The sequence below is a fragment of the Salvia splendens genome, chromosome 6 (assembly GCF_004379255.2).
Source record: "Salvia splendens isolate huo1 chromosome 6, SspV2, whole genome shotgun sequence".
Lineage (NCBI taxonomy): Eukaryota > Viridiplantae > Streptophyta > Magnoliopsida > Lamiales > Lamiaceae > Salvia > Salvia splendens.
Genome location: NC_056037.1, coordinates 36,455,578 through 36,471,864, shown reverse-complemented (window position 1 = coordinate 36,471,864; position 16,287 = coordinate 36,455,578). Strand labels below are relative to the sequence as shown.

General features: G+C 31.9%; 1 protein-coding gene across 1 annotated transcript; it reads right to left on the bottom strand.

The window, feature by feature from the left end:
• Positions 1-2,417: 2,417 nt before the first annotated feature.
• Positions 2,418-3,762, bottom strand: LOC121808661 (chlorophyll a-b binding protein, chloroplastic-like). The gene is made up of 4 exons (XM_042209261.1): positions 3,610-3,762; positions 3,282-3,502; positions 2,686-3,200; positions 2,418-2,607 (listed from the first exon to the last, which is right to left on the bottom strand). The coding sequence occupies exons 1-4, from the start codon at positions 3,663-3,665 to the stop codon at positions 2,590-2,592; spliced, it is 810 nt and encodes a 269-aa protein (XP_042065195.1). The 5' UTR covers positions 3,666-3,762; the 3' UTR covers positions 2,418-2,589.
• Positions 3,763-16,287: the final 12,525 nt, after the last annotated feature.

The following is a 16,287-nucleotide window of genomic DNA, read 5'->3' as shown; positions in this document are numbered from 1 at the left end:
CACAAAACTCGTTATAGCACTAAAACCCACACCAAAAAATCTAGTGTAGACTGTAGGAGTAGTAATAAAATTGAGATATACATTCATCATAACATACCAAAAATCTATCATGACCCGCACAAAGAAATCTAATTTCGTAGTTGTAAAATAAATTTGAAAATCCCCTTAGCACTAAAAGCCATACAAATAATCCAAATCTAAAAAAAAAAAAATCTAGCATTGAAACCAAGAAATACAGCGCCGAAATTGAGACATTATTCATGCCAATTGCCACGTCACACTAAAAATCTAAACAGACGACAAATGAATCACAGAAAAAAACAAGGTCAACAAGTAAGAAATCCACACACAAAACACACAAATTGCGCGTGCTCGTGTAAAGAAGCCTCCCCATAAACTCCAAACCGCCCAACACCACCAGCTCCACGCCGACTTACGTGTACTCTACTCCTCCACCACCCCCTTTGGCCTTTACACACAACCCCTCCCCAATTCAAACCCAACCCACCTCCCAAAATCCCTCCTTTCCCCTTCCCATCTCCTCAATCCCCTCTCCCATGGCCCCGATCGTCCTCGCCACCGGCCTCAGCGTCCTGGCCGGCGCGGTTATTCTGAAACAGGCGATGGATCAGAGCCCTATGATGGGCCCCAGGTGCCCCAGCTGCAACGGCACGGGCCGGGTCACCTGCATGTGCGCGCGCTGGAGCGACGGCGACTACGGCTGCCGGACCTGCGCCGGGTCGGGCCGGACGGGCTGCAGCAGCTGTGGTGGGTCTGGAACGGGCCGCCCGATTCCGGTTCAGATAGCGGTTCGTCCCCGCCCGCCTTCTTGAGGATTGTGTAGGATGTCATCTGTATGTATTGATTTGATCATTCTTGGAGAGAGATGAGTGTTGGGAATTGCTGTTTAGGGTGTAACTAAAAGTATGAAATTGATATAGTTTTCTGTTGATAATGGTGTTTGGGTGACTAAAGGTTTATCCTTTTTTCGAGATTTTTACAATTTTGGTTGTGATATGAGTTCTTTTGGTTGGAGTTTTTGTGGCATTGGAAGATATCACAATACGTTGTGGATTGATTGATTTCTTGTTTCACTTGTGTTCTAATGGGATATGGATATCCCATTTTAAGGGGTTATTCGGTTGTCTTGTTTACTACGACTAAAGGCTGTGTCTAATCTTATCTCTTGTTCTTGTTTGGTGGTTTTTTTTTCTCAAAATCTCAGCCTGATCTTGGTATGTCTCCACAATGTCAAGATTACATTGTATCTTATGATTATCCATTCTGACTTTGTCATTTTGTATCTCACTCTTATTTTGTCTACCAAACTGAACAATACCTATAGGCTATATGGTTTATCTAGTTTGATTTTGTGTATTGTTTGACTTCTTGAAGATTGAAAGCTGAGGTGCTTTGCCTCTTTTACTCATTTATTGCATGTTTTGGTTGAGCTCTGCGCAAGAAAAATGCCAAAAATGTTGCTTTGTAATGGTTGAGAATGTAATCTGTATGTATTGATCATTCTTGGAGAAGACAGAGAGACATGACTGTTGGGAATTGCTCTTTAGGGTGTAATAATTAAAAGTACAAAATTTACGAAATTGACAGTGTTTTGTGTTGATAAATATTTTTGGTGTTTGGGTGGCTAAAGGTTTTTGCTTTTTCAAGATTTCTGCAATTCTGGTTTTGATATAAGTTCTTTTGGTGGAAGTTCCATGGCATTGGAAGATATTGCAATACGTTGTGTATTAATTGATCTCTAGTTTCACTTGTGTTCTACTCGGATATGGATGTTATCTAGTTTAATTTCGTGTCTTGTTGAAGCTCGTAACTCTTGAAAGTTGAGGTGTTATGCATCTTTTACTCATTTATTGCTTGTTTTGGTGCTTACCCCTGCACAATCTTATGTGATATTTCTCGAGTTATTGACCTTTTACTGTTGGAGTATCTGGTTTGAGATCGATTTTACTGAGATTGGTCTAGAAAAATAGTGTTGTTTAGATCTCTGGTTTCTTTCGCTGGTATAACACATGAACTTCGAAAAAATGCTGCCCCGTCATTCACAGGTATTTCACGAATAAAAGCTGATGCACACAGCCTCAACTGCTGCCTACTGTCAAAGCCGGATCAGTAGCATTCAAGATCACAAAGCCGGGTGTTAACAGAGCTAAATTCTTGATTCAGGTTAGTGTTTCATTGTTAAGACCTAGGCTTTCCATGATGCAATCTATTATTGTGCATATAATCTTTTATACCGTTTCATTGTTGTTGGTTTTGATGCTCGTTTCTAGAATTAGGACGTGTAGCTCACTTTGCGCGCTCATTTTACTCGGCTTTTATGATTGCCTTTTGTAATTTAGATTCAATGAACTTTCTTCTCTGTGCACGCGTATCGGTATGTATATGGACACGGTGTGTATTTAGGATCTCTCGGATTCATTTGTACACGGCTTAACCCCTTCTCTACACACATAAGGATGTAGCATTACACATCTAAACAATGCAACATTACTTGGGAAAAAAAAAGAAGACAAACTAAGAATATCTTCCTCCGGTCACTGCTGCTCGTTCGACACGTTGTTTCGTTCCTTACTTAGGGCTGAAAGACTGCATATCATAGTAAAACTGTTAATAGACTGTAAAACTTAAATGCTTAATGTTTGAAATGTGTAATGTTCCACTCACAGCAAATATGGTGGCGTGGCCGGGATCCGCAAGGTGAGCGAAGAGGTTATCGATGGGCCCTGTTCCGGTGTAGATATGTTGGAACCACGCTCCCATGACAGCTAGCATTGCCAGCCGTCCGTTCTTGATTTCCTTCGTCCTCAGCTCCTTGAGCTTCTGTGGCGATCCGGTGCCCCAGCCGAGAGGGTCGAACCACAGCCCACCGGGGTAGCCAACGTCGGTTCCCGTAAGCTTGTTGTTGGGGAAAATGGGGTCAGTGTTGACTGATCCCGGCTTGAGAATGTCCGCCCATCTCCTCCCCTCGGCCCAGCCGATGAGAATCAGCTCGACAACAAAGAGCGTGGTCGTGTCGGTGAAGTACTCCTGCTCACCGGCAGTGTACCACGACGGGGTGTTGAGGATGCCGATCTTGGTAAGGAACTCCGGGATGAATATGCCGGCCGCCCCGAGCATCGCCCATCGGCAGTGGACGAGCTCCGCCTGCGTGTTCCACTTCAAGCTCTCCGGGTCGGACGCTGCAGGCCAAAAAAAAACGGTTCAAAACCCGATTCATGTAATAACCGGTTTTTCTCGGCCGGTTCTAACGGATGACGCACCTAGGCCGAGAGGATCGAAGCCGAAGTCTCCGGGAAGGCTGCCGTCGAGCCACTCGGGAGGGGTGCTCCCGGGGAACCACAACGGTCTGTCGGGATCAGCGGCCGCGCAGACGGCCACGGATCGCTTACCCGAAGGCGAAGTGACCTTGCTCACTCTCAACTTCCTTCCTCCAAAGAAATTGGCCTTTGTTGCTCCCACAATTGATCCATTTTTCTGTGAGCTGCAATCATACATTTCATTTAAGAAAAATATGGTAATAAGTTCAAAACACGGTTATAAATCAAGTCAATCAAACATCATATTTTTGGCATGATTCTTGAAACTTGCCTTGGGGAGGAGAAGGCAACAGCAGCAATGGCTGATGAAGCACAAGCAGAGGCCATTTTTCTGTCTTCAGGAATGTGTGATGTGAAGAGTTGAGGAATAGAGAGTTAAATGTATGGATGAATGGGGCTTATCTTATTAGGATATGAATGTGGAGGTGTGATTGGCTAGTTGAGATGACATGTGGCCACCACAAAATCTAATGTGAGTGCCATTTGGCTGCAAAAATCTAAACTTGTGGTGTTACTAATTCTCACCTCTTTCTCATTTGCTGTCACCTTCTATCATGATTTCCATCTCTATATTTTCTCTATGTTTTCAATTTTCAACCCTTTTTTTAATTAATTGAACATAACAAATGTGAAGACTTGCAATATTCTTCATGAAAGAAGAATAAAACAATTTACAATAGAAAGCCTAACTATGTCATGCTTTTATTTTTACTATATACTACTACACGAGTATACTTTTAATAGCTTTATTAATGGATAACACAAGTTTTAATATGGATGACACAAGTTTTAATATAAAATTAGTTAAGTAGCTTCCAAAGTCGATAATGGGGATATTTTTTTAAGAGAAGAAACTAACAAAAGAATAGACACAATACAAAATGGAAAACAAGATTATTGTTTACGGGCGGGTGAGTTTTTCCTTGGTTAATTGACATATGTATCCCATAATTACAATTATTTGCTGACGATAAAATACAATTTAATTGGTAATACATGTTTTCCCTTCAACTAATATATCGGAGATTTGAGTTACTATTAAATAAATGGAGAATCATTATTGTTCCAGAAAAACAAAAGTATATCTACAGTGGTGGGCCCAAATAAATAATAATATATTTATAAAAAAACTGATCTGACATCAAGATCTAATGTTTTTATAAATGAAATAATAATCGCACATTCTAAAATATTGAGAACAATGAGAGCCCAACCTAGATTATATTTCTTTCCTCATTCTTTAAAGAGGCCCAATTGACAGTAAAAGCATTGCATTATTGTTGAACATTGGTAAATGGGCTCAGTCATTTTATATACGGGCTTAGGCCCCAATTTGAATTTCATGCCCTAAACATACAGGAATTCCTATTATTGCATATGAAAAGAAATTATTTACAAACTCAAAGGGTATGGTGGAGTACTTATCCATTTTGAAAGTTCGATCTTTGATTTTAGTAATATAGCAACGTCCCACCCTTTCAGGTGAAAGATTTGAAACTCTCACTCCATCAAAAATTTATTACCAAATATTCAATATTTTTTTAGAATAAAATAGTGAAAAACAATGAGATTCAACCTATTTACAACCGTTTTGACTTTCTAGATATTCAAATGTGATGTTCTGTTCATTATAAAACTAGTCAATATACATTCATCTAAGAGGGTGATATGAAAAACATCATTTCTAGAAAAGTAAAAATAAATTAAATTAATTGGTTTATTGATCGAAATTTTGTGTCTTTAGAGGTTTTATTAATTTCAATTTATTTTAATTAATATATTTATTAATTTTATCTTAATCTTAAGTAATTTTATTAATTATATCTCAGTCTTTTCAGTTCCTAATTATTTCAATTTAAATCAAATTTATTATAATTGATAAATTGAAAATAGTGAAATACTAGTATAATTGATGAATTGCTAAAAGTCGGAACACAATCGATTTAAAATTAGGTTAAATCATTTTCAGCCGTCAAAAATACTAAATGAATAAAGTTTGACACTTGGTTTTAATATGTTGTCACTAAATTAAATTAAATTAATATAGTTGGACACTTGGTTTTATTATGTTGTCACTAAATTAAATTAATCAAGTTGGACACTTGGTTTTAATATGCTGTCTCTGTTTCATTACACGACTTTGCTTTCTCAACATTCACCAACCTTTTCATTACAATTCATGCATCTTCTAAACTCGTGTTGCCTAAGTAATCAAAAGTTGTCCATTCAAGAACTATTTAGTTATATTTATCAAAGTTTTGTATTAATTTATAAGCTTAGTATGATTGCCAACTTATTTTTTCAACTTTTGGTAAGCCCAACGTAACAATGGAATAACATGGGCCGAATTTAATATTGAATAATATTAGTCTACAATCATATTAGTCTATATTTTATGTGGAATATGGATATACCCATTTATCCTGTTCTTTTCAACTTAATGACATTATTGTGATAATCCACAACTATTAAATTAAGGAATATTTTTCGTGCATGTATCATCAATTAAACTGTAGCATTGATTGAATTGGCTAGATCAAGAAAATTGAAATTCTAGCTAATGCAAAATATAATTAACAAAGCTTGTTGCATATGAAAATAGAATATTAACCATAATTACAAAAATATGCCTAGCATGGATAATAGTACTACTACACTTTAACTATTGGGGCTCAAATTTAAGCGATAAAAGTGTTGTAAATATTTACAAATGAGTTACTTTTATCGAAGACAGATAATAGTACTACTACACTTTATTGGGGCTCAAATTTAAGCGAAAAGTGTTATAAATATTTACAACTGAGTTACTTTTATCGAAAATGTGAAATGAAAATATATTGATTTAAAGATAAAATTTCATTAGAGATTGGTTAGTCTCTCATCTTGTAAATTTATCTGACAAACTTCAATAAATGAGACTGTATCTATCTCCTTTTAAATCTAACATGGTATATAGCAAGCCTGATGCCCAAATTTAATACATTCTTCGTCTCAATTAAGTTAAGTCAAAAGTTTTGATCTCCGAGATTAAGAAATTGTGTTGAAAAGTAGGAGGATGAATAAAGTAGGAAAGATAAAAAGAGAGTAAAGTTGGTGATGAGATAAAGTAAGATTGATTGGAGGTTTTATTTTTTGTTAAAAAAGAAAATGACTCAACTTAGTTGGAACAATCCAAAAAGGAATACGACTCATTTTTGTTGAGACGGAGGAGTATGTCTCCTGATATAACAAAGCATAAGTGATCTTTTTCAAATATTAATAAATACAAATGGCTCTATGAGAGAGTTTGTAACGTGTTAAATTTATAAGCAATCTCACATAAAAAATGAAAATATAAAATAAATAGATCAACTTTATTATCTATTGCATACCATACTTCACTAATTTAAAAACAAATCAAAATCATCATTACGTGACTTGGCATCACCAAACTTCTCAACAAATGAAAATATTAAAGCAAAGTATATTGACAATATGAGATGATGAGATTGGATACAATTCAATCTTATCCTTATTTTGAAATCTATCATTTCACAAATTCACCCTTAAACAACTTGTTGTGCTAATCAACTTGAGACACTAGTTTTTCACGACTAAGAGCTTTTGCTTTTTAGTCAAGCAACAACTATCTTAATTGGATATAATATCTATAATATTTATACACATTTATTCTAGCATAGTTTATTTTGGCATTTGGAAGAAGTATTCCCTTTGTGGGGGTATTCAAGTATTCCCTTCGTTCCACACATTAGTAGAGTCATTTTGTTTTGTGCATTTATTTTAGCAAAAATAACTATAAATAGTTAATGTAGAGAAAAAGTAAAGTAAGAGAGAGAATATTGCAGATGTAAGACTCTTCTCTATATTATTATCTTTCTTACTTTACTCTGTCTCACTTTCACTATTTATTATTATCATTTTTCTTAAACGAGCGAAGAAAATGAAATGACTCTACTACTGTGGAACATAGAGAGTATAAATAGACATGCACTAGTAGTTTAATACACTTTTTGACATGTTACAAAACACTAAACGAAAAAATAACGAACCAACATGTGTTGATTAATATTTTAGGTACAAATCTAATCAAATCAAATAATGATATTTTCTATCAATCAATCAAGATCGTATACATACTACAAATGGGAATCATTTTACTTTAATTTAAGTTTTTTTGCCATAGTGAATTAAATACATTCTTATAGATAATGGAAAAATAGGAATTTAGAGAGTGAAATTTCTAATAATGTAACTCAAGTTTGGTCAAATTTAAATTTGGTTTGTAACTTTAAAATTAGTCGGAAACACAAAAAATTTAGATTTTTCTCACTTGTTTCATGTCGGTGTTAAAATTATTCATCGGAGGATAATAGAGAATAATCCAAATTTTATGGCTTCCTCAACTAAATTATAAAGCAGAATTTGACAAAACTTCATATATATTTTTTTCCACAATTTGCTCTTTATTTATAGGTATATATATGTTACGTAGACACACAAGCATCTCAGTTTCTAATACTTATTTTATTCCATTTTATGACGAATTCTTCTACTTACATGTCGTTGCTCGAGTTTTGATTAATCATTTCATAATACAAGTGTAAACAACTGTAGAGCTATAATTTGAACATTTCAATAACATTAATATAATGATAAAAAGTTGGACAAATTAGTTATGATTAACTCATTAAACCGAAATTAAAAATATCTAGTTCAACCAAACCACGTAGAGCATCAAACTAGATGCATTCACAATATAATTATACTCCATATTATATTAATAATTTAAAAATATAATGCCAAAAAGTACTTTTATTCGATCGGTTGGTTTCTAGTAAGTTATTTTATGGTTGCATGTGGCTAGATCATGGATTCATGGGGTCTTAAACATTCTTTTGTGTTTATCTTAACGCATTAATTATTTGATTATATACGTGTTTTTTTTTCTTTTTCTCATGTAAGATGAGTGAATTAAAAGCAACTTCAAAAAAGGGGAATTATTATGTGATTAAAAGAATTCGTATTGATGAAGAAATCGGCGTCAAATCGTTTTCCCTTTCAAATATATAGCATGTGAAAAGGCCTTAATTTCTTTCTTGTTTGTTTTTATTTTAACCTTTTTGTGGGATTCTGCAAAAGTATTTTCGATTTGGGCCTGTCTAATCTAATAAGGTCAGGTATTAGCCCAATTCAAAAGTATTTATGAGAGAGGAGAGATTTTTTTTATTTTAAAAACATTCAAATTATAATGAATAAGAGTTCAACAAGACAAATGTGCCATTAAATACAAGCTACACACAAAAATGAAGGAAAAATTTATCAAACTTGTTTTTAATTCGATTTAAATTATAATTTTACTCCAAATAAATAAATACATTCTCTAATAGTATCATTTACTTCAAATTGCAAACTATTAAAAAATCATGTTTTGAATGAAAAACGAGTATTGTTTAGGTAGCGTCGCTGTTGCGTCTATTTTTGGCAATTCTTTTGAATGTTTTTGTGTTGTTGTACTCAAATTGAGATTATAGTCAATCCATACGGCGAGGGAACATTTTTCAAATTTTCAGATATTATTTGATTGGTTGCTTTAGCTTTTATTTAATGCATTACATTAACTACTGACGATCACAAATAACTACATATTAATGTAGAGATTTCGACAAGATAAAAAAAAATGCAATCAATACCTTTAAGTACATGTTACTATAATTATTCTCCTATAAAATTAATCTTATTTGGAAATGATATACTCTAATGGATAAATTTTAGAATTAGTGGGTTGTAGTTAAATAAATTTTAAATTCATATGTAGGGTTTTTTTTACTTAGTTCAATTCATACGTAGTTTATTTATGTACCTAGAACTTTATTTTACGTATTATTGGAAAATTAATTCCAAATGATACACTAATCGAAAAATATTAAAAAAAATTATGCAATATTCCTAGCAAATTAGCAAAAGGTGTGTGTGGACTAAAGTTGTTCTTCAACAAAGGTCGCTTTCACTACTATTTTTAGACATTGATAATATTGATTGTTTGTGTTAAACAACTAATATTAGTAAGAAAATTCCACGAAATGAATGGAAAGTGTCTCTCCGGAGGCTCAAATGTTATCATTAATTTTTAAATATTTTGTTAATGGAAACATTGAAACATAGAATAAGCCAATATTGGGAGATAATGTAAGTAGTGATCATTAAAAGACAGAAGTGAAATAATTTCTAAATAAGGTTAGATACCGCCCTCACATCACCATGTTTGTCATAATCAAGGTCAAATCATGCTTGCAAAAATTAAACTACCAAATTAATCGGTTCGAACTCTACCGGAAGAGGCGGCTGTCCGAGACCGCCGGGAGAACATAATTTACTCTATGATCGGCCGGAATTGTCATGGTCCTACGTAACCTCCAATCCCAAAAAATGAAGAAGTAGACGACAAACGATGATTTGTTTTTTATGCAATATATCACGACTTTTAATAAATTTTATTAAATCAATTAAAAATTTTAAAAGTTCTCAATTTTGTTAGTATTTAGTAATTGTATCAATTTCATTCAAATCCATTAACTCGTCAATTTCTTCCTCAGCTTTCCAACTTGTACATCAATTTTAGCAATTAAATTTTTGGTAATTGTTCGAAATAGATAAAAATAAAATATATATCCAAATTATATTTAGAGCAAAATAATAGCTTATCCTTTGATACGTCGTATCACGACTAAACCGTCGTAGTGAAATTCCGATAATAAATTTGATATATTGAAAAGATTGGGATATACGATTTGGATTCAATAGAATTGATGAAATCCCTAAAGACTAGCTAGGATAAATTCGATCACTAATCGTAGTTAAACTTCATCTAGTCTTATTTTCCAATGTTAAAAAGCATAATTCACGATCGAGATGATGCTTAACGATTAATTCAATTTCGTATATAAGTGGTATGAAATAAATTAGCATGATAAGTTATGATTTTGTGACATTACTCAAATATATAATCCGAATCGCTTATGGTAACAACTAACATCTAACAAATGTCATTATACATAAACTTTGTTACACTTTTTTACTTAATTATGCATCGATTTGTATCTCTATCACACGCCGCTTTTGCTGATGCAATTTTTTTTTATATTGGCTCTTACTCTTTTTTGAATATATAAACCCTTAGTAAACGAAAGATATAAAAGGCATTTAAATTTATAATTTATCAGATTTCATAAATTACGTAGTTTTGAATACCAATCACATGCTGAAGAACGTTTTCGTGATAAAATTATTAAGAGAGAATAAATTAGACCTGACGGTGCCGAATTAAATCTACTATAATGATTGTTCAATAATTCTTCAGATCAACCACTCATTCAATATATACCATTGATAATTAAATAAAACATATACAAACTTCTTCTATAAATTACTCCATTCAATAATAAGGTTCCTGTTGTTGTTACGTTGATTTTGTTATTTTCAATTGTTGTTTATACTTTAAATCGCTCACCTTGCTAGCTCGTTATCTTTCTGGGATTGAACGTTTTGTATGTCAGTAAAAATGGAAAGAGTGCAAATAACTTGGGACGTCCAGAAAGGAAATACGTGCAAGTAACACGGGACGGAGGGAGTACAAATTAAATTGACTGGTGACAATTCATTCTTTTTGAAGATTTTTTTCCCTCTCCTTTTTGTTCAAAAACAAAAGTGGAGACGATAAATAAAGATAATCTCGATATAGCTAGCCACAAATATAATACCCATTTCCTGCAGTAGTTATAAAGAAAAAAAAATGGAAATCGTGGCAAGATTTCCAAGATAGTAACTCGTTGAATTTTCAAACAATTTTGAATTTCCATTGGATGAATTGACCCCTAATTATTTCACATTTTGTCAAGTACCGGTTTAAGCAAATCTCACACAAAGTGTTCAAGTCCAAATGATTGAAATTCAAGATAAAAGAATTTGTATTTATAGTTTGTTCCAAGATCTATAATGATTTTTTGTTCTTGGTTGTAGTTGTAGTTGTGTTCCAACATGGCCCTCACATAATTTTAAATAACACACACACAAAAAATCAAAAGGTTAAATTTATTTGGGAGTAAAAATGATTTGGTAGAAGCTATATCCACTTGATTACTACAATTGGTCCACAATGTGCAACATAAAAATGGTAGGGATTAAAGAGATGTGTATTCCACCCACTCCTCATCTTCAATCTTATCCCTATTTTCCATTAGATAGATATTTTATATTTTTTTAGACCCACCTTTCACTAAATTATTATAATTATAATTACAATTGAATCCAACTTCCAACGTTTATCACTTGCCTCACGCCACCAAAATCATTGCAATTGAAGTTTTATTTTACCAATCCGACCAAGCATGTTTCATCCCATATGTATTAAAGTTAAATACAATCATAAGTAGCAATATTATAAAATAAGATCAATCTAGTGTCACACAATGATATCAATAATAAATTATCCGACCACTATTCGTGTCAACTTTTATGCCGGGGATGATTGAAAAACATAGGGAGATACTCAGTGCGTCTATAAAGAATATACACTTTGAGTTCGACACGAGTTTTAATGCAAAATTAGTAAAGTAAGTGAGAGATAAAGAGAAAAAGTAATTAAAGTATTATTAGTGAGAAATGAGTCTCATCTTATTAGAGATAAATGAGTTTTTAAAATTGAAAAGTGCATATTCTTATGCGACGGACTGAAAAAGGAAAGAGGGCATATATTGTGGGACGGAGAGAGTATTAAAGTTGATTTCAAAGTTGATAGAAAAATAAAGTTTAATTACAACTACTTTATTAATGTTTAAAAATGTGGTTCTCCTATTTCATCGGTTATCGAAACTTTGAATTAAAATATATTATATACTCGTAGTGATTTTTTTTATGGAAGAGTTCTATTTTGATTGCTGCGGTGATTGCGGTTAAAGATTTTTTCGATGTTTAAATGAAAAATGGCCCTACGTGTTTGACCGGAATTATAGATTTGTCATATTCTAATAAAGCAAATTTAACTGAACTACTAAATACTAATTGTCAATTCCTTAACTATTTATTTAATTTTGTCATTTAATTTAAGAACACTTTTTTTTTATCTTAAATTATATTTATTTTAAAAAAAAATCAAATGCTAGTAATTGCGTCTCAATTTTTGTGTCCTTAAACGATACAGTAAGTTTTTTGTGGTGTTATTAGCTTTTCAATTGTTCATTTAGTGTATTTTTGTTGTTGTGTTGATTTTGCTACTACTTGTAAAATCATCTTTTTAGGTGGATTTGCTCGCCAACTATTGGATTTCAGCATTTTTATCAATAAAAAACCTATCATATGAACTTGTACATATCGTCGCAGAAAATTGAGGGAGAAATTAATACCTAGAAATGGCTTAAAAGATTTAAAAAATGGCGTATTAGAAAGAGTTTAAGCAAACATACAAAAGTTGTTTGACATAATTATAAATAATTAATTAATTCTCATTGTCAATTATGGAAATTAAGAATATCTACGACGTATGAAAATTAGGAAGGAGATTAATTACTACATTTTTACGTTATACTATTAATCTCTATATATGTTCGTCAAAATAGCTATTATTCAATCTTATCTTGTTTATATTATATATGTTGAGAAATATAATACCTAAATATTCCGTAGGTTAAATACAATATTTAGTACATTTATCTCGTTTTTACTTTAATTTGATAGACAGATCTTAGAGCAAAAATATTCTATCCTTTTTGTAAGTATAACAATAACCAAAATTTGAACAGTTGATTTAATGTTGAGTATCATTATCCTTGTAATTATTTGATTACATCGTACTACTATTTTAAGGTTAAAGAACAAATTAAAAGGTTACATATAGTATTTGATAATAAGTTCATTTCAATAATTTGACCATGGGCCCAGCCAAGTTTGACTTTGAAAACATTTTAAAATCAACTGGTAGAAGTTTTAAGCAATCCTAGTTTTTCAAAACGAAATTTTTTATCTAAATCATAAAATTGATTCGACTGCAAGACAATTATCATCACTATTTATATGAGGTCAAGAAACCCTAACAATTTTAATTAAGCAAATCAACTATGAGCAAATCAAATTGTACCACGCAATTATTCCTTTAAAATTTCAAATTTCAAAATCCGACTTTGTCAGAAAGCAAGATATTAACCGTATTTATTCTATACATGGAGTACTATTTTTTGTTTTGTTCTTCAATCCTACTAATCTCTCATATACAAACGTAAAAAATAGTACTAATATAAAGTTTAATACTTAATAAATTCATAAATACTCACCTCACAATTTTGGCATGAAACATTATATGTATGCTATACCTAAACACAAACAGTAAAGTAAAAGACGATAATTGCATTTCATAATAAAATATGTGTGAATTATTATCCCTGAAGCTGAAATACAATATTGAAACATATCTTGCATGTCTTTCCAACATACTTGTTGTTTGTTAATTCATTTTTATCTTATGTTAATGAATTAAAAAATGAAAGATAAACAAAGAGATTATAATGGACCGTGATTACATTATTATTACCAAAAATACTTTATGGACCATATATATTTACGGAGCCTATTTTGACATAATAAATTCTACTAATAGTTATAAGATTAAACTAAAAGATACAAAATTTAAATTGTGGAAAAATATAAAAAAAATAGACTTTATATTAAATTTAATATAATAAATTTAGATGCATGCAGCATGCACGTACGTCCTACTACTAACCACCAAAGCTACCAAATTTACACCTGCTTAATCAAATTAATAAATACTTAATTAATTAGTCAAATCCTATATTATCTAATAGAGTTATGATGGCTAAACGTATTTATCGTCTTAATTGAGGCTTATCAAAGAGGCACATCATATATCATTTCTAGAAGAGTTACTCTAGAAATATCCTTGTAGTAGAGTCGTTATCAACCTAATTAAATGTTACTTGTACTAATTGAGGCATAAATAAATCATTAAATTATCTTTTATTTTAGATATTACTCCATGCTAAGGAAATTTCAAAATAATAGTAGTATTAATATTTCACAATAATGTAAAAAAGTTTCATGCAGTGTTTCAAAAATCAGACTTAATTGGCATACTATGTGGTCTAGTTCGAATTAAATATGAGAAATGAGAATTGTTGAATAGTCGGACCATTATGAATAGAGAAACCGGCCAATTTAACCGTGAACTAGCCAATGTTTGAACCGATTTTTGTTTTCTAATGAATTTGTTTTATTTTTACTATTTTAAAATTAACCTTCAAGTTGAAAATTGAACAGTAAAATGATAGAGTGATAGTTTTATCGTTTCACTTATTAGTTCGGCTTTGCTAGCTAGTACTATCTTGCTTTAGAGCATCAACAACCGTGCATTGGAGGTGGAAGAATTTTAAATAATAAAAAAATCAAAGGCAACGGCTATGCCGTTGCCCAATCGCGTGCCGCCACGACACCTACTCGCTGGCACGGCGCTGCTCGATGCATCGAGCAGCGCCGTGCCAGTGGCGGCGAGCCTCGTCCTTGCCAGCGGCGCGGACGGACGCGGGGCCGGCGTCCAACATTGTGCATGCTCTTAATTTCTCGACCTTAATTTATTTTCAGGCACTATTAACATGAAAAATATGTCCACATATCTTAAACATAATTGTTGGTGTTAGTTGTAAATCCATTAATTGTTACATTGACATTGAGAGATTGCAACCTCTTAAGGCCAAGTAGTATCAAGTAGAGTTCCCCCCTGCTTGTAAGCAAAGCAACCAACTACTAAAAATATAAATCACGAGATTATCATATCATGAAAATTAATTACGTTGTCAACATCACTAAATTAATGCATATCCTCAAATATCAAACCATTGGGACTACAAAACTACACGTCGAAATCATGATTCTTCATATTTGATGAGATGGTCGGCAATAACAATTGGATTTCAAAATTGGCGCCTCGATTTTTCAATACAAAAAATATTGTGATTAGTATAATATTTTTGTCACAAAGTTTAAATGTTAATCATGTAGTACCAAATTCTTATTGTGATAAAATTGAATAAGGCTAAAATCACAAAAAGCGGCGAACAAAAAATACAAAAAGCGTCACAAAAATAACAAAACCTGAAAGTTCAAGAAATACTCCAACTGCGACACTATCATAAGTCATCGAGGAAAAGGATGAATGCATAACCAAAGACAAGGTTAAAATGGGACTATCTTTTTAACTTTACCTATTTTTTCTTCATTCTCTTTTAGTTTATTAAAATTTTCATTAAAACATATGTCGTTTAGAATTGTAACTTTTTTTTAGACTGTATAATTTTATACTATCAAAATATACTATTATTTTAAACAAAAGATATTTAATAAATTCAAAAGCAAGCCACTGATTTTCTTTAGTAGTACTACAGTCTACATTAGGGGTGGTTATTCGGTCGGTTCGGTTAATAACCGAACAGACATGTCAGTTAACCGACCCCAAAATTTCGTCAAAAAACTAACCGAAACCGACCCAATCTCAAGTTCGGTTACTTAATTAACCGACTCGGTTTGAACCGGTCGGTTATCGGTTATAACCGAACTATGAATTGCTTAAAACAATACACCAAATTCTTCTATTTTAACAAATTTAAAGTAAATTACAATTTCTTCTATTATTAATTAAAAATATAATTATTATTAAAATTATTTATGGTTTTAACTTTTAACTTTTCGTCTACTTTTATTACTATTATTATTATTATTATTATTATTATTATTATTATTCTATTTACAAGTAATACATAAATTGTTTAGCCACTTTAAAAGATTTAAACTTTACATGATCTATAATTTAAAAACTTTTCTTTAATAATAAGTGAAGGGGTTATTCTATTTTTGAAATAGTAATGCTTAAACACTTTATTGACTTTGA

Bases quoted from the DNA above. Each gene is read 5' to 3' on its own strand.
- LOC121808661 (XM_042209261.1), bottom strand. From the start codon at position 3,665: ATGGCCTCTGCTTGTGCTTCATCAGCCATTGCTGCTGTTGCCTTCTCC. The intron at 3,503-3,609 runs GCAAGTTTCAAG...GTATGATTGCAG, and splicing joins GTTGCCTTCTCCTCCCCAAG to CTCACAGAAAAATGGATCAA. The intron at 3,201-3,281 runs GTGCGTCATCCG...TTTGGCCTGCAG, and splicing joins CTTCGATCCTCTCGGCCTAG to CGTCCGACCCGGAGAGCTTG.